Genomic DNA, 23,787 nt, shown 5'->3' on the forward strand with positions numbered 1-23,787 from the left:
TTGCTTAAGGGTATAGAAGGATCGGTTGAATGTTAATAAAGTAAAGCTTCAAGTCACAGTTGACTTTTTCAATATTTAACCAAGTCCACAATTACATGAACATAGAAAAGTTTTGATCATGCCATGTCATGTAGGAAGACAAATTAAATTTGTTGAATGAGCATTTGGCAGATATGTTCCTCGGTGTGATTCTGTGTAGACTAGTAGTCTTCTTGACTTTTATCTTTATCAGGTCATTAACCTGGTTTCATACTAAAATAACCTCCTTGCATAAATTACAATACTAAATTACAATAAATTAAAAGCAGATATTTGATCAGCACAGGTGGAAAACTAGTTGCTGACCTCAGCTTCCATTTTGAAATGGGCTTCTGCTGTGTTTTTATTGTGACATTTTAAGGTTCAGTTCAACAGATTCTCTGTTACATACTCAGCTTTTGAGATGTCAATTTCTGAGATTTCCGCCACCACCCCAATACAGTGGAGGTGCATCAGAATTTGTTTAAGCATAAAAAAAAATACAATTGAAAAAATTCAGCAGCAACATGCCCACCAAAAACAGACCTAAAAGAAATCTGCTGACAGTGAGGTCTATGGATGTTTCTCCCTCTCTCACATGTGGGCGTATGTTCTTGTCTAAGCTGTTTCTATGTGCCAGGCTAACACCGTGCCAGCCAGTTAAAGCACCAGGAAAAGTCGGTAAGCGCCAAGAGGCTAATCTTCTCTCGAAAGCCTCCAACCATTTCCATTCTACTGGAAGAGAGCATGCCTTGGGAGGGCAGACACTCTTGACACTGACTCATCGTGTTTGTGCACAGGGGTGGGGAAGCTGAAGTGGGGGTGGGTTTGTGGTTAGTAGGGCAAGTTTAGTGCAGCTCACACTCTGAACTGACTGATTGAGAGAGACAGAGTGACGCTCGGATGGATGAATGGGGGCCTGGGTGGATTTCATGCCCTGTGAAAGCTCCTTTACACTTGGAAAAAAATCACACAGATACTGTGAGGACATTAAATTAAAGCACTGCATATGAATATACACTGTACATACCGTGCAGTATGTATAAACGCCTGCAATATCATCTTTCTGTGTAAAATGTATTTTGATGTGTGAGTGTGTTTTTATGCCATAAATCTGTCACACAAACATCATGTTTTCATTGAAATTTATGTCAGCACTTCCTGCCTCCTTCTGGCCAAAAAAAAAACAAAAAACAAAATACAGGTGCTGGTCATATAATTAGAATATCATCATAAAGTTGATTTATTTCAGTAATTCCATTCAAAATGTGAAACTTGGATATTATATTCATTCATTACACACAGACTGATATATTTCAAATGTTTATTTCATTTAATTGTGATGATTAAAACTGAAAACTAATGAAAATCCCAAATTCAGTATCTCCAAAAATTAGAATATTACTTTAGACCAATACAAAAAAAGGATTTTTAGAAATGTTGGCCAACTGAAAAGTATGAACATGAAAAGTATGAGCATGTACAGCACTCAATACTTAGTTGGGGCTCCTTTTGCCTGAATTACTGCAGCAATGCGGCGTGGCATGGAGTCCATCAGTCTGTGGCACTGCTCAGGTGTTATGAGAGCCCAGGTTGCTCTGATAGTAGCCTTCAGCTCTTCTGCATTGTTGGGTCTGGCATATTGCATCTTCCGCTTCACAATACCCCGTAGATTTTCTATAGGGTTAAGGTCAGGGGAGCTTGCTGGCCAATTAAGAACAGGGATAACATGGTCCTTAAACCAGGTCCTGGTAGCTTTGGCACTGTGTGCAGGTGCCAAGTCCTGTTGGAAAATGAAATCTGCAGCAGAAAGCATGAAGTGCTCTAAAACTTCCTGGTAGATGGCTGCGTTGACCTTGGACCTCAGAAAACACAGTGGACCAACACCAGCAGATGACATGGCACCCCAAACCATCACTGACTGTGGAATCTTTACACTGGACTTCAAGCAACGTGGATTCTGTGCCTCTCCTCTCTTCCTCCAGACTCTGGGACCTTGATTTCCAAAGGAAATGCAAAATTTACTTTCATCAGAGAACATAACTTTGGACCACTCAGCAGCAGTCCAGTCCTTTTTGTCTTTAGCCCGGGCAAGACGCTTCTGACGCTCTTGTTCGAGAGTGGCTTGACACAAGGAATGTGACAGCTGGAACCCATGTCTTGCATACGTCTGTGCGTGGTGGTTCCTGAAGCCTCCAGCTGCAGTCCACTCTTTGTGAATCTCCCCCACATTTTTGAATAGGTTTTGTTTCACAATCCTCTCCAGGGTGCGGTTATCCCTATTGCTTGTCCACTTTTTTCTACCACATCTTTTCCTTCCCTTCACCTCTCTATTAATGTGCTTGGACACAGACCTCTGTGAACAGCCAGCCTCTTTAGCAATGACCTTTTGTGTCTTGCCCTCCTTTTGCAAGGTGTCAATGGTCGTCTTTTGGACAGCTGTCAAGTCAGCAGTCTTCCCCATGATTGTGTAGCCTACAGAACTAGACTGAGAGACCATTTAAAGGCCTTTGCAGGTGTTTTGATTAGTTTTTAATTAGCTGATTAGAGTGTGGCACCAGGTGTCTTCAATATTGAACCTTTTCACAATATTCTAATTTTCTGAGATACTGATTTTGGGGTTTTCATTAGTTGTCAGTTATAATCATAAAAATTAAAAGGAATGAACACTTGAAATATATCAGTCTGTGTGGAATGAATGTAGACATTATACAAGTTTCACTTTTTGAATGGAATTACTGAAATAAATCAACTTTTTGATGATATTCTAATTATATGACCAGCACCTGTATGTATTCTATTATTGCTTCTTATCTAGAAGACAATGTGACATTTATAATTTTTCTTATGTTTGGTTATGTTTTAATATAATCTGCAGGTGCTATTATGTCTTTATTTATATTTTTTTCTTGTCACTCATAAAAGGTAAAATCATTACCTTTAGTATTGACCTAAAAATACAGCGCACATACAGCGTGTTTTGTCTTTTATCAAGTGTAATTCTCGTGTGAAGCTGTTTAAAGCAGGTCAAGTGTTAAACTGGAATAACAAGCTTCAGGAAGTTATATTGTGGATAACATCAAATGGCTTCTCTCCCATCTCTCCTCCGCTCTCCAGTCCAATTTGTAGAGCAAAGCTAGTGAGACGGCAACACTCTGAGCAAGTTCAACCTACCGCTGGCAGTGCTAAAAGGCAAATGTTGAAATACAACAGGGCGAGCAGAGCAGTGTTTGTACAAGGACATGAGGCAAAAACTTAGCTGTCTCATTGAATGGCAGTTTCCCATGAGAAAGAGAGGTAACACCTGCCGCCAGCTCCCTCTGTCTACACCTACTCATAGTAATTCATCTCCTTCTATGTTAAAATGTTTAATTATTTTGCACTTTTGCATTTTATTTATTTTATTTGCTCTTGGATATAGTTTTCTAGATTTAGCAATGAGAATGAACAAGGTTTAATCTAGTCTTTCATTTAGAGAAGTGAGCATTTTATTATAAAATGCACATGTTGTAATAGCTGGACAAAATAGAAACTGTAGCAACTGCTGCAGCACTAATGTGACAAAAACAAAATTAATGTATTTTTGCGTCCTTGTTGCCTCTCAGTTAGTTGTGATTTTTCTTCATCTGCCCCTGCGTCTTCACTCTCTTCCTTTCCCTTCTATTGTGCAGAAAACGAAAATCACACATAAAACATAAAAATGGAATTTGGAACAGATTGCCTCTTTTCTTAGTAAACAAAAAAAGCTCTCTTCTCTGTAAATAGGTTTTAAACTCACGTGGTGAGCAGCCAGCGAGACTGCTTGGCCAGCCCCAGACAGGCCAGCAGGCAGATGATCAGGTCCACGATGAGGAGCAGCAGGTAGGAGAGCCACCTGCAGCGATAGACAGAGACAGAAATTAAACTGCTGTGTGAATGTCTGTTTTGGTAAAGTCAGAGCAGTTTTGTTAAAGGGAAATTCTGATTGCATCTAACATGGGTTTTATTGAGCTTTTCAGCTGTTGCCATCATTCCTATCAGTAATAATCATACTGTAGATGTCACCCAATAAATGCCTCCTCTCTACCATAGAGACCTGGAAAGATGACAGGCCAAACAAACACAAGGATGTTGTCTTTTTTATCACCTTTACAAAACCAAAAACAATGAGTCCAAAAGCATAAGAAATGGATTAAACTGTGTGTTTATCTGCTCTAACAAAAGCTGTAAATGTTAGCTTGTTCCACTAACTAGCTAAGGCCAACTACATAGAATAGTAACCTAAGATTACTTGAAGCCAAGGAGCATATCATCACCTGCAGGGTACGCTCCAACCTGCTCTTTATCTGGTTTGGGGAAGTTTCTAGTCAATAGCGAAAACCTGAGACAGTGTTAAGTATGTTTCTCATCCTCAAATCTTCTTCCCTTGTAAAATCACATTAGTGGACTATACCAACTATAAAGCATGAATCTCTTTCATTTTGATTGAAATTCTATAGCATTAAAATTATATTTTCGTTTATAATACGGTGTTACTCTACTAAGGTTAACTAGCTACTCCACATTACGAGAACAAAGCTGCTCCTTATTGCCATATCTTCAACATGGATCATTAACTTCTGAGGATGCTGTTGCCTAGATCAAGTAGCTTTGGCCTCAAGCTTTTATATATTATATATATATATATATATATATATGTATGTAGCCACCATGCATAGTTAAGACCAATTTGACATGGTTCTCAAACTTAAAGGAGTCATCTGGAAACATTAAAAAAATCAGCCAGAGACAGTGTTTTCAAAAACTCATAGAGCATCGTTTAGCTTAGTAAACAACAGCTAGCTATGGCTAATAAAATATGCTAGTGATAGCTGTTGTTTCTGCAACCAAAACTGATGATTGCTGACTAGAAATGAGAAGGCTCCTTTTGTCTACTTCTGTTTGAAATCAAAGACCCATTGTTTAAAAATGTAATAAGAATTTCAAGTGGTTATCTTTCATCTATCAGAATCACGCTTATTGCCAGGTACATTTTCACATATGAGGAATTTGCCTTGGTATATATTGGTGCTCAACTCATAAACATAAATATAGAAATATAAATAAAGAAAAAGTAATGAGTTGAAAAATGTGCAAGTATTCAAAATAATACAATAATACTAATACAAAAAATTCACATTATAATCAATAAGGAATCGAGTATTAGTGCAGTTAGTTCGAAGTCGTTATCATTGTAAAGGGCATATGTGCTGCTGCATGTGTGCTGTGCGAGAATAAAAAATCTTAACAGGCACCGCAACAAGGGGAATTAGGTTTCACTTACTGTACTGTCCTGAGTACAATGTTATCATAACTCACAGAAGAAACCCATATTGTTATAACCAGAATTTTAAATCACATGTTGGAGCTAGAAACCTGAATACTAGGGGATTGGATCCCATTTATTTTCAACAGACACATGCAATAGCTGTCATCTGAGGTGTGCGTGTGTGTGTGTTGATGCTTGAGGGTATGCACCTGTCCAGTAATGCCCTCCTCAGTGTATCCATCTGTTATGTGAGCAGTGGTCAGACTGTGACCGGACATAGAGAGCCTGTCCAGATGGTTAATTATGAATGAACTCAATCCATACGGCTAAATGTTATATATGCTGTGCAACTGGAGGGAGTGGCAGAACATCACTTTTTCACTCTGATCTAGGAATTTATTTCACCTAATTTTTTGTCTTATTCTCTCAGTCAGTGTTCATTTTACTCTCATCATAACTCCTGCACTCATCACTCCAACATCATACTCACTTTGTAAAGTTGTCCCTTCTTTTTAATTATTTATTTTATTTCCCATCCCATCTGTTTCTCCATCTCTCTCTTTTTTCCTTCTCGTCTCTTTTGCACTCTCTTTAATCTCTGTCCTCTCTGTCTCTTTCCCTTTCGGGCCCCTTTTCTCTCCCTTGCCACCACCTCCTTGCTATGTATCCCTCGTTTCATCTTTTCCCCTCTTGGCAGTGTACAGTACAAGAAGCTGAGACATCAACATGCACATGGAGGCTCTCGGGTGACACTGCCACCGTGTTTGTCTGTGTTATCTTAATTCAGTTAGAGTCAAACTGAGTACAGCATAAAGAAACATAGGGATGGGGGTTTACATTTATGTATAATAGAAAAGTACATGTCCTCAAGAAATTGTGTCTGGGGCAAGGGGAACCGCAGGCCCACGGCCAAACTCACCAAGGGGCTCTTATTAAGGAAGCCATAAGATCACACTCTACTTTCCATTTCTTCTTTTAAATTTTAACTTCACTGTTTCTTTAATGAAAGACAAAAAAAATGTAAACCCAAAGAGATTGAATAGATTTAATATCATGCAGTGGGCTATGCATGTGTACGTGTTTCCATGTATACCTCTATCCTGGTGTTATTATGGTGTTCCCACAGTGTTGCCTGTCCTTGATGGAGTGCCTTGACGATCATTTTCTTTGCTGTTTGGTTGACTTGTTAATTTAGTATTAAAATACTGAGTGAAAAGATTTTTTTAAAATGCTTAATTTTATATTTTGATATCAATAACTGGGTTATGTAAGTTGCGGAATACATTTGATGTAGATATTTTCGGAGTCATTGGCAGGTTTACCAGGATGAAACATCTACAACCAGACATTATCGTGTATGTATATTTGAAGTTTGTATGGAGTCGACTGAATACTTGGGATAGAACACAGAGCTAGGTAAGTAGTAGTAGTTTGTCTGTGTCTATAAGAGAGACAGTAACAACTAATGTGGTGAGGTGGTGATGGCGCAGTAGATAAGACACATGCCTTTATCTCGATGTAAATATGGGAGGAATCTAGTCAAACTTCCAGAGGGCAAATGTTGCAACTTTGGGCTCCAATGTCAGGTTGAAGAACGGCATCTTTTCCACCAAAATATCTTCTTTTAGAAAGATGTTACACTTTTGTGAGGGAAGTTCCTGTGATAATCTTGTTTTTTCCCCTATCTGACAATGCTTTTGCAAATGTGAGCCTCCTGTTCACACATAAGGGGGGTTAGGCTTAAGGGAAGTCTAAATCCCCAAAGTTGTAATATAATGTAATGACAGCAACTCTTAATAGAGATGAAGGATCTGTTGGGTATGGATACTAAGGAGAACATTTCTCCCACCAGAGAAACTGAAGACCAAATTCCTGGATTCTTTATGTGCAATTTACATGTGCTCAATCAATAATCTCTGAGTACTGTCATTGAAACAGATCCTTAATCTTGTTAAATCTCTATAATCTGTCCTCAAGAATATTTTTCACTCTCTGTCATCCATTGTATGGACATAATAAAAATAATAACTTGTATAGGACTTTTCTTAACAAAGTTACAAAGATACTGCAAAACCTGATACAGTTAGATAAAACAATAAAATAAATAGTATAATGTAGTCCAGAAGACATAAAATCCTAGTAATTTAAATATCCAGTTTAAAAAGGTGTGTCATTGACATTTAAAAGACAATACAGAAGTATCAGTGTGACTTGTGAAAGCTAGTTCATTAAGTGCCAAGACAGCAAACGCACAGAAACCCTTGGTATAGGCTTAAGAACTACAAGAGCAAATATCAAACATATTGAAAAAAATATGTTAGAGAATCAAACACCTGATTAGAGTGCACATCCCCTGAGCATTGCAAAGCTGGAGTGTTTCTAACTAAAAACTCAAACACGTATTGATGTTATCAACATCAAAAACGGAGAGAAAATGAGTCAGACTAAAGACTAAATAAGAACAGAAAGGGTCTGTTTGCTTCGGGTGTGGCCCAGTTCCTGGAATTAATGTTGGTCTTTATCAGTGTTCTGCCATTTTTGTGATTCAGTAAAGTAATGTGACAAACACTGCGAGAAAGCTTGAAGAGTAAACAGCCAACTCTTGACAACAACATTTGACAAGTCAAATCAACAACATTTGACAAGTCAAATCAAAAGGATGCACATACACATGCGTCCAACTGCACACAAAATATTTATTGGGAGGTGAGGCAGTGATAATGAATCCAATAACAGCTTATAGTGTCTGGCTTTGCTCTGCATTAATAGACAGTCTGTTTAGTCTATTATTGCAGAGCAATGTGGTGTATTGAATTATCGGCTGAGCAGAAGAGTCACATTACAGATCAATACAATACTACCAGCCTGTCTGTTACTGCAGCCTCCACAGACATACCAGCCTCCACAAGGACTGAAAAATTGGCCATGGGGTTGTTCCTGCTCTAAGACGATAAGACTATGAGTTTAACAGTAATGAGACAAGACCTAGGATCATACTTCTTAGCATACTGTAGTTGTTACGACCATTGTCGTCTATGATTAGGGTACATGCAGTGTAAGTGTTGATGCAATGATTGCTAATGATTTAATAGGATTCTTCTATCTTACAACGTCCCACAGAACCATGTCTGCAAAGGACTTCATATTCACCAAAGTGGATGACACACACACATGCAGCCACATTTTTTCATCCCATCCACTAAATATCTTGTGATATATTCAGGTCATAATGTGCAGAATGTAACTACCTACACATGAATTATCTATTTAACTGAATGTTCAATTGGCAAATTGCTCAGTGATGGCAGCCACAAAAGAGACATGATATTATAAACTTAAAGCTGGGGTAGGCAACATCGGATACACAGCTAGATTTTGGAAGTATCCAACTAAAAAAATCCCACTTCCTCCCTTCATGGAGCCCCCTAAAGCCCCCCCCCCAAAAACACATTGTTATGCACAAAGAGTGCATGGGCAGAGTGTGCGGGTAGGTAGGTAGGCCAAACAATCATTTTATTCAGACCAAATTAAATGTTTAGCTGTGCATATTGCAGTCCTGCGACTGCCACAGATACCAGATTGTTTTCATTTTTGTGTCACAGCATTTGATTTATTGATTGCTATCACGATGTAAAGACAATTTCAACAAATATAACACAAATGCTTCTGAAATAAATGGCCTACCCCAGCTTTAAGTATATCCTGTATCTGAAGGAAGCAAATACATCTATTCTACTTTCTGTAGTATTTATATGATCATAAAAATGTGATAGGTCCGGTTTAATCAGCATCCATCTTCCCGTATGCCATTTAGAAAAGCATGTGCAAATATTTGCCTCCCACAGAATTTTGGCTGCATGATAACCTTGATTGATGAATATTCATGGAAACAGTAAACAACATTTTAACCCAGATCCTGAATTTTGTCCTCCCAACTCTGGATAGTTTCCATTTTTGATGGTTTTGTCTTCCTGTTTATCATCATCAGCCCTGTGAGTGAACAGGGCTTTGGGGCACACTGCACTGTATAAGCCAGACACATGTATTTTTCTGTTCCTCACCTGTAGTACTCTATGTTCGCTGTTTGATCAGCAATGCAGGCCAGATCCACTTTAGCCTCCTCCCAGTCAGGCAGGCCCAGCAACTGTTTGATCACGTTGTCAGCCATCTGCTGCATGAACTGCAAAGACTGCACATAGTCGCCCCGCGTGGCTAAGATCTCATCCAGCCTTGCGAGATGCTGGTGCAGGCCACTCTTCATGCTGCCCATGGTGCCAGTCACCTGGATGGCACAAGAGGAGAGGAAAGAGGTGAGATGAATTCAACAGTACTGAGGTTAGGAGTTGAATATCAAGCACAAAGGACAAAAGTTTAGAATTATAAAAAGTCAGTATGTCAGTCAGTCATTCCATCACCACACGAAAAAACATTATCAACTATTGGACGGATTGCCATGAAAATTTGTACAGACATTCATGGTCCCCTGAGGATGAATCTGAATGACTTTGAGGATTCCCTGACTTTTCATCTAGTGCCATATTAAGGTCAAACTTTCTATTAGTCCAGTACTTTGATTATGCCCAAATACCTGCAAAACAAATGGTAGATAGAAAGATAATAGTGTTTTTATTATCTCCACCTTTCTACTACAATAACAAAATTACTATTCTCAGAGCTGAGCACAGCACAGAATTCTGCCCATGTGTGGGTCAACTTTTCTGCCTGAGAAAGTCTGCCAACAAAAAAGTGGTCAAAGGTGAGATTAGCCTAAACATGAGGCTGGGCAGTGCTGCCAATCAGCAGCGGAGCAGAGAGAGGGGACCGTGTGGGAGAGTCGGAATACTGAGTGTGGGTGTCGGTGAAGAGGTCCCTTTTGAGTAAACAGTTCAGCTGGGAAAACAGCCAAAACTGAGAGCCCAGAGGTGAAATAGTAAGTTTGCTGGTGCTGGAGTTTTGTATTCCACAACTGCTGCTGTTTGTCAGACTTTTTTCCAAACTGATGTCTCACTAATGAGACTGATAGTTTGTTTACCTGTTTAAGCCATTAATCCATTCCCCAAGGGGAAGTGTGATCCTCTATGGCAAAAAACAAACTGAAGTAATAAATATTCACTCGTTTACTTTTACACATCATATTATTACCTTATTGGCCAAATACAGTAACACCAGATTATACGTGTGGAGTGAACATCTCCTCTAGAGGCGCTATCCATTTTCTTTGGGTTTAATTATTCTGTGCTTTGCTTGAAGGGAGAAGTTGTTTTCAAAGAAATGGCATTCACACAGACATCCTGCTATTTGATAATTAAAAAGGGTAATAAATGCTTCCATTCAGCTCTGGGTACTTGGCATTCACAGGAGAGAAAACTCATATTGTTGCTGTGTTTGTTAGGGATAGGGTTTGCTGGAGCTAAGGCGAGGAGTGGTTGGGTGGAAGTAATTAGTTGAGTTTGCATTCAACGTGCGGCCCACGCTAGACGGCTGCAAACAAGACTTGGGCGAACTTACAAAGAATATATTGCTGCCACTGACAGCATCATAAAATGCGCATCACTATCTGGTCTGTCTCGAGGTCCGATTCACAAACTATATTGCGCTAATGATAATTCAGTGTAAACGTGCCCATAAAGTTTTGTGCAATTTGCCCTTGTTTTGCATCTGTTAAACGTTCATCTGCAATTTGCTGTAGTGGTCCCAGTAATATTTATATAACTTATAATATAATATTTAAAGTGGCCTGAAATAGCATATGACAAGACATGGTTAAGCAACATTTGGGTAGGATTGGTATAAATGCAGCTGCAAGAACAAAACTTTCCACTTATATCTTAAATTGTTGGATTTGAAAGAGAACACATTCAAATAAAAACGTTAAATATTCTTATTATATATGAACTACACACGCTCTATTATTGGTTTCTACCTGCGGGTAGTTTCGGTTGTGTATGACTCACTCTATATTGAGACTTTTGGCTGAGTGATTGTTATTGGGGATGCTTCAACTGTGAGCTCCCCCTAATGCATCTGGGCGCATGAAGAGCTTTTCTATACTCAGCTACCCCTGCTGGACTGTTATTGTAACCATTGTGTCTGCTTTTGCAGCAGTAAGTTTTATGTTGTTTTCCAGTTTCATTCCCTCATGGTGAATAATAGGTTGCACTGTCTGTGCCATCCGTGAGCATTTAATGCACTGTGATGCACTATTGCCACGCCTGGCAACATTCACTGCTGACATGATCACTGGAAAGTGTTTCACCCCTTAAAAATGTACTTCAGATACAACCAACTCTCTGGAGACGCTAATAATTACACCTTAACTGTGTGGCTATTAGTGCTGCTGCTGGAGTTTGTGAATTTAATTTTTTTGCAGTGAGACTCATTTGCATAGAAATAGGCCAATTAGATGCCAAATGTATATTGCCAAATTTAAATATGTGTAAATAGCATCGGAGAACCAAGATACGATTTGCTTGGCAGTACAGTTAGGGGTGCATTTCCAGAGGAAAGCAAAATCCAAGAAGAGATTTCATAGTTGATATTTCATTTCTCCTAGACACAACTGAGCTAATGCTTTTTTCTCCTACTTTTCAAATTATCGTCTCATTTATGTCTTACTCTGATCAAAACAAGAGATCTCCAAATGATTTTCAATAACTCTACTTTACGTCTCCTGAACATGGGGCTCTAGGGCTGATACACAGAGACAATTTAGAGTAACCAATCAATCCTGCATGTCTTTGGACTGTGGAAACTGGAGCAGGTATGGGGAGAACATGCAAACTCCACACAGAAAGGCAGCCGGCTGCCATGTTCAAACCCAGAACCTTCTTGCTGTGTGCTGACAGTGCTAACCTCTGCACCATGTATATGTGTTTGGAAATGAATATATGTTATGTTTCCTTAAAAATAAAAAAAGAAAGAAAATGACTTATTATTTATGTATGACAAAAATATGTATTTATTCAAATTAAAATTCCCTCTGGTGCACCCAGTGGCAGTATCAAAAAATATGCTAGAAGAATGGACTCAAATCAACATAGACCAATATTTCCACTTATGACCGAGACTTGCTCACCTTTCAACAAACTAAATATTCTGCCATCAGAATTATTTGCACGATGTTATAATAGCATAAATATCCTGCACACAGTGGCTTTCATATTTAAATGACACAAAAAACATACTGGAGTAGCCACTGAGATCATATTCACAGGCATGAGGTGCTCTGTAGTTATCTGATCACTCTTCGAAACTGCTTCCTCCTCAGACTGAACAGATGAAATCGTAGATGAGAAATGAAGGCATGTATCTGATCCTCGCCTCCTGTGTGAGAATCTTATCTAAAACGCCTGGGGAGACAGCCAATCCAGCTAATCTCTCCTTCGTCTTGGTCTGATCCTCACCGTGTAAGTGATCCGCACCGATCAAGAAGATATGATTCCCAGTCCCCAGTCTTCTTGGCCTTTATCTCAGTCTGATGTGTTGTGGCCATGGAGAAGAATTCTCTGCCTCACATCTTTCTGAACAAAGCAGCGGCGTGTGTTTTGCTATTTTACTGTGGGATATTCAGTTCTACACGATGGAGGGTATACAACAAACAAAATAACATAAGAAATCACGATAAATGACATAAGTGTGACAAATGACAAGTGGCTTTGGGCTGAAAAAAATGAAAAAATGTGCTGTCAAAATTCTAATGCTGATTCTAGCTTGGGGAAAGGGAATAAAATATAGATAAATGAGAATTATGCAAAGGTTCTCGTTTACATGTAAACGGGGGGGGGGGGGGGTGATCATGTAGTCTCACCTCTATTCCTCATTGGCTCTACTATCACTATGATAAAATCAAATCAAAAATTGGTACTCAGTCTTTCACATAGACTTCAATCAATCCCATGGCATTTCAACGAAGACATTGAATTGTACAGGGAAAACAATTGTATTACTATTCATACTACATAATAATTCATAGAAGACCATTATTTTCATCTAAGAGCTAATATAGCAAGATCAGGATTGGAAATAGACACCTTGTTGAATTATCTATGTGTGTCTTGCCCCCAACATTACAATACTTCTTCTCAGACTCTACCGAAGGGTGAAACCTCTTTCACTAGAATTTGATGATTATCTTTAAGCCTGTTGGGGCTGGTACAAGACCTCAGAGGAAGTGATACTTAAGAGATGAATCTGGGAGTAAGAAACAGAGAGAGGCTGTAAAAGAACATTCCCAGTTTAAGACGCAAACCTTCCAGAATGTCCTCTAAGCTGAAACAGAAAAATTGCTTGCCAAAGTTTGTTTTCATGTGTTTTTTTAAAGTTCTGAATCACATTGGGTTCCAGATTAAGACCGATGAAGACATTTTACTGCTTTTTGGATCTTGTGCTGTGCTCCATGTTTTCCTTTTGATAAGCTTAAAGTCTCTAAAGGGGCCTGACTTGGGATCAGTTATACAGTTTGTAAATGACCAACCAATTCCACACAGCTCTAACCCCATAGTGGTCACCGACCTCTCAGTCTACGAAATTATTGGTGCTCAATTTAGCTGCTGAGCAAGCATCTGAGGATCATTTCCCTGCATTCTGTACACAACTTGTAATCACTTCATAAACGAGGACCAATGAGCATATGTATTTAAGTAAAACAAAGGTTAAGATAGAGCAGGAAAAAATGTTTAATACTATAACTCATTGTCTCTGCTTGATAGTGGAGATACTTTCTTAAATTAAAACTGAATGTGGGAGCTAATGTGAAATGAAACACATGTCTGAAGTGCCGCAGCAGCTTAGTCACCTCAAAGATGGAGACCATTTTCACCACTGGATAATGAAGCTCTGCAGAAGTCTTTAAAAATATATAATTTCCTACCCTACTTTTTCCTCTCATAATTGATGACCACAGAAGTTTTAAGAGGTTGCCCTACAGGGGGACTTAAAGGTGTTTATGGGTTTGCTGATGAAACACTGAGCGGGCATTAAATCAAGACCTTTGGAAAGTCTCTGGGCCACACAGCAAAGATTGTTGCCCAAAGGCAGGAAGTGGGATCATCACGCTAAATTGGTTTGCTATAAGTACTGTGATACACAAACAGTTCCAACAACTCTATGAATGTCTGTAGTTTAGTTCTTAAGAGAGTTCACACAGAGATGGAGAGGAGCCGAACGTGGTTTGGCTACAGAGATAACCTCTGGCCCGGCATCAGTGATTCACATAAAATTTTAGAAGGCTGCCTATGCAGCCATGTGATAGTAAGGAAGTCAGCAAAAGTGTCCATTCATTATATCTCAACTAGGTAAGCTAAAACACACAACCAGATGTCAGAGAGATCTTTACATCTGCACCTAGGGAAGGTTGTTTAATCTGTACTTCTCTTTCCTAAACCACTGAATAAAAGAGTCTTTTCTGCTGGAATGTAACAAACTTCTCTCTTTTAAGAATTACCAGACTCCTAAACCACAACAAATTGTGCGGTAGAGCCTGCTCTCTGTATTATAGCTGAAGTTACTACATCTATGAATTTGCCGTCAAGGTGGCAACAGGCTTTGCAAGGTACCCCAGATGTCTTTTTTGCAGTCACATTGTGACTTGTATCTTCATTTGGGATCGCAACACTATCATCTGTTCATGTAAACATTTTATTTTTACAACAGCAAAAGTACAATGATTTGAGCCAAAATGATCTTCATCATGTACAGAGGCATCTACTGCAAAGATGTTCCCAGTGGTAGAATACCTCCACAGGGAGGCAATCTCAACTGGTACTTTTCAACACAAAGACCAGAGGTTCTTTTTTAATTTAATTAAAGCACAATGTGTGCCTAATGTGCAATACATCTACCTTTTGTTGTGGGGATAATATCAATGGGAGAAATATGACACTGAACTGTAAATCATAACCATCGCCGAAGGTAACTGTAGTTGGACTTCAGTTAATCTGGCTTTACTGCCTGAACTTGCACTGATCTGTCTCTTGATCTCACACTGAGGAGTGCCATTTCTCTTTTTCTAGACAAAAAAACAGGGTCAGATTGTGAAGACACATGTACACAGACACACGGCATGGTGGCTCAGTGGTTGACACTGTCGCCTCACAGCAAGATGGTCTGAATTCTACCCGGGCCAAGTGGTATTGAGGAGTTTGAATGTTCTCCCCATTGTTGTACTAGTTTCCTCCCACATATAAAAGGGGCAGGTTAAATATCAAGAATACCAGGGGTACTGGGAAAACATATCCTCTCCACACAAATCCATTACCTTTCAAATTCTCCCCAAAAGACACAAATCATTCAGTTCAGTTCTTGAATTCATAATTGTTCCCTCATAATATGCATACCTTATTATTCTGTATTATTACAAAAAAAAACTTCTTATGTGAATGCTGTGGAAATATGCATGTTTGTAATTATGTAGTGGAACAACTTCAAAACCGTGTTTGAGCTCTGGCCAAATGCTCAGTGACTGACCTAGACATCGACCTAGTCCATTGTGTGGCTGTTGGCTGCCAACACCTCTCACAACACCCATCTCTAAACAATAGAGTTATTATTAGTGTGGCTAAATACTTCAAATGTCACATCAGTCCCATTACAGCATAGATAAAGCATCCTAGTTGGCCAGTTTCCAGATTTTAAAGCCTTGTTAATGGTTTTTGCAACTCTGTTTGAAAGTAATGTCACCGAAATTGCACCTCACTCATTATGCAAGTGTTTTGTTTAATTCACATTCTCACTATGAAAGTCGGTGTGTTTCTGTATATATATATATATATATATATATTCTGAGTATATGTGTGTGTGTGTGTGTGTTCATAAACACATCATAAGCATATATTCCAGACCGCAACTAATCAAGGTCTCAACAGCAGTCGAGAAAAAAGCATCTACTGATAATGAGTCTAAATTCCTTCCTTTCCTCTCTTATATACTGAGTCTTTAGAAGCAAACTCACTTCTAAACTCTCTTGGAGCCCAGCTAAAAGGCATTTGTGTGGGCCAAATGACAGTGAGGCTTTCATTGTCAGTGACTTCAATACCGATTTCAATCCCGACTCTGTCAATCAGACAGGCCGGCATTGCTCCTTGTTCTTCCCCATCAAATGGCTTTGTCTCCTGGGCTCATGGTTGATTAGCTGGGGGGAGACTGGGAACTGTGTGGGGTACACTGAGCTCTTTGTCCTACTCAAGAACTAGACTCCTTAACAGTCTATTGCTGCGTGCAATGAACTCACTAATGCACACGCACAGGCGAGTACACTCACGCATACGATCCATATCCAATTGTATGTTTGCACATCTTTACACTGAGAAACACACTGACAAGCTTTCAGATGAGACATTTGTTGATGATTTCTCTCCTCCTGTTAATATGACTTTGAGAAATGAATGTGGCTAAGCGCTTTACAAGAACAATAGGAGAGAATCAGTAAAAAAATAATTCAGTCTAGAAATGACAAAGAGATGTATGGTAATATCGATTTAATAGAGTAAATCAAAAAGGCTAACATGTTTATGGTCGGTTAAGGCAAGTCAGGTAAAAGCTAACCCCCAAATGACAACTAGAGCAACTCATCTGATCTTCCAATATCAGTAATCACAGAGATCTTACATGTTTCCAATTAAAATTAATTATAAAGTGCATCAATCAGAACCAGGCGGCTAAGAACCGCTCTCCATTAAAATCTGAGATAATTTTCCTCAGCAGGCTAAGTCCTAACATAATGCTGCAGAGACTGTGCTGTGGGCTCTATATCCTCTCAGCAAAATGTTTATCACTGAGGCCATGTTGAGTCAGTGCGCTAAGTGACTCACATACTACCACAATAATCTCCATTAACACAGATGGAGACTTAATCCCTACTCTTTGACAGCAAGTCACCCAGGATCTCTGACTGTGCTGACACCATCACAGGACCACTGCTGGCCACACAGCACCGAGGCCACAACACACAGCTAATGCTTATGAACACTACATCAGAAAAAGAGCTGTTCACATGTTGTTTGTCACAGTTTCAAGACTCGAGTTAACATTTACAAGTCTCAAGTTAATCACATTTCAGGTCAAGTCTCAAGCCATTCTATATAAATATAAGTCAATTTACAAAAGTCTCAAATCTTGTGTCTTGTCAGTCTACACATGTCTCAAGTCAATCTGTATAGGTGTCAATTCAGTAAAAAAAAAGAAGTATCAAGTAATTTAAGTAAAAAAATCTTAAATCAGGTCTTAAGTCTTCAAATCTCAAGTTCTTGGGAGCAAAACCACAGTCTTTATAATTTCAAGTCATATTCAAGTCTTTCAGGTCCCTCCTAACTATTAAAATGGCATGGCACTTCAATATCTTGCTTGTGCAGCTGTATTAATAGTGTTTTTAGTCATTTTCATGACAAAAGTCTGACTCAAGTAAAACTTCTGTAAAGCCAAATTGCCAAGTACTTTCACTAATAGTGTTGACAGGTAATCAACTTTAAAAGTACTTAAAAAACACTTTTCTGAAAACATTGGTGGGGAAAAATCTGGAGTGAGAAAATAAGCAACTGTTTTTTTTGACTCTTAACTAAAAGGAGAAACATGCCTTGTCATTAGTGTGACATTTGCAACAGCAAGCTACATTTGGGCATATGTGTGATGAGAGTCTCTAAGATGGGAAGTTAGGCAGATAAAAATAGGAAAGGATAATGCACACATACTGAGCTAAAGTGAGCACACGAAAGACACAGGATAATTCTCTGTTTCTGCCAAGGCCACAGTGGCTGGGGAGAAGGTGGAGCAGAGGGAGTGTGAGAATGTGTGTGTGTGTGTGTGTGTGTGTATGTGTGTGTGAGTTGTCTGTCTGGGAAAAGGAAAGAGTTTGTGTGTGGAGAGGCTGTCAATTTGTGTGTTGTGGTAAAAAGCCATAAAACGACTATAAAAACATTTAAAGGCATACTAAATTGAGTCCTCTGGGCTTTTTTCTTCTCTTGTTTGTGTGTGTGAATACATCTCAACCAACATTTCTGAAGCCTTGACTCAGAGCTGTTTGTTTCTAGCCAGATGGGTATCCCATGTATGAACTGGATGTAACAAAATCACACAAACTTGTATGTTTTTTACAAACTAAAAACACGATGCCACTTAATTCACACATGGACATTATGAGGCAAACAAGATATTCTTCATATGACACTAATGTGAGGAGGTTGGTGTTTCACCTACCAGACTGTCAACACCGCCCAGCGTGTGATTGGCATTGTACAGGGAGTAGGTCAACTGGTACACGCCGTCATTGGTCTCACTGTTGCCATAGAAACCCACACCCACAGCAATGCTGTAGAGAGAAGATGCATGGAGGGATAGGTAAGGCATTGACAAATTAATGAGAAGAGCAGAGTACAACAGCAGCGCTGCTTGGCTTATAAATTCTGCATGTCCAAGGTGATGTCCTATTCAGTCACTGAATACAAAGTTTATCAGCTTCAAAGCCATCATTAAAACCCTTGCTGAATTCAAACATAAATGCATTACTACTGAGAAATAAGGATTTTCTTTCTGTGCCCTCCTGCGGGTAGATCTATACTACATATAAGGAGTGTGGCACAACAGAAAACAGCACCTGAATATTTCATGCATTCTTTTTTACCCTGGCATTTGGACATTCTCATAAAGCAGTATCATCAATTTTTCCATCAAACCTGCCTTTTGGAGTAACACAAAATACAACAGTAACGAGGCACTTTGGGACACAGAAATGCTATTTTGTCAATCAATAGTTAATTGCAATGTAAACAGAGTCCTCCAAACATAATGAATATGGATTGGAAAGGCAGAGTTGCTGTGTGTGTCTTGAGGGAGCATCTTGGACTTCACACACAATTAAGGTTGCGGGAGAAATTAAACAATTCAAAAGTGTTGAATTAATCAAAGACTTTGTGCTTCTTCCATAAAATTTTTTGAGCTGCACATTTAACCACCATGCCCGACTCAAGAACGACTTGCTGCTTTTACTTTCTGCATGATGTGATAAAATATTGTTTTAAGAAATTAGTACTGAAATCTGTGTGTTTTGACGATACAAGTTTATGCAAACCTCAAAAATGAATGATTCACTACAGCAGGCAAAGTAAAATACACTGTATCTATAGAGCACTGAAGCTGCAATAAACTGTTTGGTATCTGTGTTCATTTACGTAAACAACACTCTTTGAACCAGAAATTATACAATACAGTGTTTTGGAATGTATGTGCATAATCTCAAACCGTTTTTGCATATTCAGTCATCCAAGGATTTCATTTGTTCAGCTGGAGCATCAGCACAAACAAAATAATCACAGACATAAATGCAGACTCTTAAGTAGTTTCCCTGGGCTCCTTTATTCCCCAAAGTGCTGCCATTTGATGACATTTGAGAGCACCACAAAAGTGATCTTTACACAAACTCCACAAGTAAATCTCATGTAGAAACCAGTTTCACAACATACTCTAAAGGCCCTGGACAATGTCCAAATTACATTAAAGACTGTAGCTAGTGTGAGTGAAGGTCAGAGATCACACTGGTTGACAAAAAACAATCGCTATACAGTAAAATACCAGCGTTTCCTATCTTTTATGTTTCCTATGTTTTATGGTAGAGGTAGGCTGCAACACCTGAAACAAAGCTATGCTAAACTCAGTGAGACTTATTATCCTTAAAAAAAACAAAACAAAACCCATTAACCTTCAGGGAAAACAAGCCAATGATGCAGCGAAAGCAATAAAGTTATTGTAATGAGTAATGCTTTTGGTTAGACCATCACACAGTCACATATCCCACTAAACTGATCATAAAATGCAATGCAGTCAGGACCTGTAATACTCAAGAGACGGGACATATTTCCTGGGGGAAACTCTTTATACACACTGAGTCACTAGTTTATCAAGTATATCACCTCCAGTGCAATCCAATTTAACAGGCTTTCAGTAAATCCTACTTTTTATGAAGCATTTAATGTTCAGATACAACTTAAGGTGGGTCACAAATTAAGGGAAAACCCAACATAACATGTCTTAGTAAGGCGTTTTGCCACAACAAGCCTCCAGAATAGTTTCAATGCTCTGTTGCAGACATTCTCAAATTGACTGTACAAGAGGGATGAATACCATTCTTCCATATAATATTGCCTCATTTGGTGTTTTGATGGGGGTGACGGAGAGTTCTGTCAAACATGTTGCTTTATTCTGCATTATACTGAAGGGTGTTTCTGTTTTTTGTACACTTCAACAGCAGCACAAACTACAGCCTCCAAAATGACCACAGATTAATCAAAACACTGGACTCGCAACTACTGTATGTATGTTACATTACTGCGGAGCTGTTGTACTGGATTACATTGCATGTAGCTACTTTATATACTGGCTCAGACTGACTCAAAATTCACTTCATTATCTAATAATCAATGTCAGTAATAAAAACAGGGATGAAAAGTGAATAACTGGGAACCATATCACTCCTTAGAGTTGAGTTGATACAGTATATGTCTATTTAACTTTGTTTTATCATAGATCAATATTTTATGACCTCATTAATTCTACAAGGTTTTATGAGCATGGGTGCCTCTTCACTTATCTAATAAACCATAAAACATCAATACCGCTTTCTCCGATCTCTTAATCACTGCATTTACTTACAGCTATCTCACCATTTATTTCAATCATCCATTACTTTTAGCTATTTCAACCATGTAAGCATTGCCTTTTGCTATTTCAAAAGATATATATTACTTTTAGCTAACTATTATAGCATTAATGAATACATCCATTCTTTATAGCTATTTAAACCATTTATCCACTGCTTTTAGCTATTTTCGACTTTATAAATAACTTTAGCTGTAACATGTATCCATTAACATTACTTTTAGCCAACTATTTCAACCATTTATTCATATCTTTTAGCTAAATATTTCTACCATGTAGCCATTACTTTTATCTATTAGTGTTACTTTTAGTTAACTTTTTCAACTGTTCACTCATTACTTTTAGCTATATTTCAACCATTTTATGGCAACCACTTTGCTTGTTTGCATTTACATTTACGTTTTACATTTACTCATTTGGCAGACGCTCTTATCCAAAGTGACTTACATTTGAGGAACAACATACAAGCATCAACAGAGCATCAAATACAGATCTACAACTGACAATACATACTAATAAGAGCAGCAATAAGTACTAGTAAGCTCATAGTACATATCACATCAATGGGGTAAATACCTAGGGAAGGAAGTAAGAGTTAACAAAAAGTGCAAACAAAACAAAAAAGTGCAATCAATACAAGATAACTGTAGGGGATAGAAGAAGAAGAGCACAGAAAGTGCATGTTAGAGGTTAGGAGTTAGAGGTGTTATAAGAGGAAGTGTTCTCGGAAGAGATGAGCTTTCAAGAGCTTCTTGAAGTTAGAGTGGGACGCCCCTGCTCTGATGGCGTGTGGTAGCTCGTTCCACCTTCGTGGTGTCACAGATGAGAATAGCCGGGACTGGGATTGCTTTGTGTAAAGGGATGGCAGAGCCAGGCGGCGTTCATTGGTGAAGCATAGCGGCCGAGAAGGAACGTAAGTTTGTATTATGGAGCTTAGATAGATGGGTGCAGACCCAGTAGTCACTCTGTATGCAAGCATTAGTGACTTGAATTTGATTCTGGAGGCCACGGGGAGCCAGTGGAGGTCACTCAGTAATGGAGTGACACGAGTCCTTTTGGGCTGATCAAAAACCAGACGCGCTGCTGCGTTCTGAACCATTTGTAAGGGTTTCACCGCACAAGCTGGAAGACCTGCTAGGAGGGCATTGCAATAGTCGATGCGAGAGATAACCATGGCCTGTACCAGAAGCTGGGTGGCGTACTGAGTGAGGTAGGGCCTGATTTTCCTTATGTTGTATAGAGCAAAGCGGCATGACCGAGAGACAGCAGCAACATGGTCTGAAAAGGACAGCTGGTCATCAATCATGACACCCTAGTTTCTCACCACCCTTGTTGGAGTGATGGTTGCGGAGTTAATTTGTAGTTTGATGTTATGGTGGATAGATTGCTTGGCTGGAATGACCAAGAGTTCAGTCTTAGAGAGGTTTAGTTGAAGGTGGCAAGCCTTCATCCATGCAGATATGTCCGATAGACAATCCGTGTTCCGCGCTGAGACAGTGGGATCGCCTGGCGGGAAGGATAGGTAGAGTTGCGTATCGTCTGCGTAGCAGAGGTGTAAATTGAGAAGAGAAGGGGCCCAAGCACTGAGCCTTAGGGCACCCCTGGCTCAGTACGCCACCCAGCTTCAAATTCAAGTCACTAATGTTTGCTTGCTAGACTGTATAAAAGATGTGGAGGCAGCCACCAAGGTATCAGCCATTGGTTTGTGGACTACCGTTTTGAAGCCTCTAGTTTGGCATTTTGGTCGTCGCCATCTTGCGTTTTTGGAACAAGAATTTTGTTTTAATTTATAGCGATTTATTATCCATATTCGGACAACAGGGTGGAACTAACTAACTTGATTAGTAAGTAAGTAAGTTAAATGTATAACAGCGCTAGTGCATCTGTAATTCACGTTAGCTGTGATATTAACGGGGATGCTAATTTGGGCTAGTAAAAAACAGGCCTAAAACCTTTTTCCAGGAAAAACGCCTAAAATAACATACCTAAAATGAATCAGGAATAACTCCCCAACCATATGGGCTAGATGCATAATTCTCCTTTGAAGAGTCAGAAGCTAAGGAATATAAATCCATTGTAAATTAACAGATTTATTTTACCATTACAGACTAAATGGATGCAATAAAGAAAAATATGATATTTTCATCCTCGCCTGGTAAAAAAATCTATATGTTAAATGCAATAAACCATCAAAACCATCGTCAAATGGATTGTAATGCAACTGAATATCTTTTAATACACCTGGAATGCAACTGTAACTGTAAATTCTATAAAAATAGACTAAAATACAACAGTTATTGTTAGAGCTGAACGATTAATTGCATTTGCGATATTATCACGATATGATAAAACGAGATTTTCAAATAGCAAAGGCTGCGATTAGGCTCTGGTGAAATGACACACAAGAGTAAACAAGTCTACAGAGGAAACATCAACTTCACACATAATGTTGTACATTTACAACATACAAGAAATTAAAGTAGCACCGGCCACCCGCATGTAAATTGCTGGTTGTGGTGGGTGAAATCTTTGGGCCATCTGCCGCTTTGGCGGACAGGAAAAATGCACAACAGAAAGACACGTGTAGTATGGTGAGCGTATTGTGGCGATCGGCACCTGCGTCACACACACAGCCACTATTTAGCTCAGGAAATATCAGTGCAAACGCACTGCACTGCTTACCAGCATCAGAGGCTGCGGGGGTGCGGAACTCCGGTGTTGTGGGAGAATTAATTAGCTTGTCTATTAAACACGAGAGGCGTCACTTGGTTTTATTTTCGTTGCCCAACTTTTGAATTGAACCTCAAACTGAATATTTTTTGAGGTTTTTGATGAGAGAT

General features: G+C 39.0%; 1 protein-coding gene across 2 annotated transcripts in view; it reads right to left on the reverse strand.

Moving 5' to 3' along the window:
• Positions 1-23,787, reverse strand: part of ttyh2 (tweety family member 2) — a 67,918-nt gene that overhangs the window by 19,841 nt on the left and 24,290 nt on the right. For both annotated transcript variants that reach the window (XM_038735949.1, XM_038735950.1), the window contains exons 3-5: positions 18,494-18,605; positions 9,367-9,587; positions 3,797-3,892 (exon numbers count right to left, since the gene is read on the reverse strand). In XM_038735949.1, the coding sequence (XP_038591877.1) occupies positions 3,797-3,892; positions 9,367-9,587; positions 18,494-18,605 (429 nt within the window). The remainder of the gene's footprint in view (positions 1-3,796; positions 3,893-9,366; positions 9,588-18,493; positions 18,606-23,787) is intronic.

The sequence above is a fragment of the Micropterus salmoides genome, unplaced genomic scaffold (genome assembly GCF_014851395.1).
Source record: "Micropterus salmoides isolate LMB-PRFRI ecotype aquatic unplaced genomic scaffold, ASM1485139v1 Ms_hic_scaffold_21, whole genome shotgun sequence".
Lineage (NCBI taxonomy): Eukaryota > Metazoa > Chordata > Actinopteri > Centrarchiformes > Centrarchidae > Micropterus > Micropterus salmoides.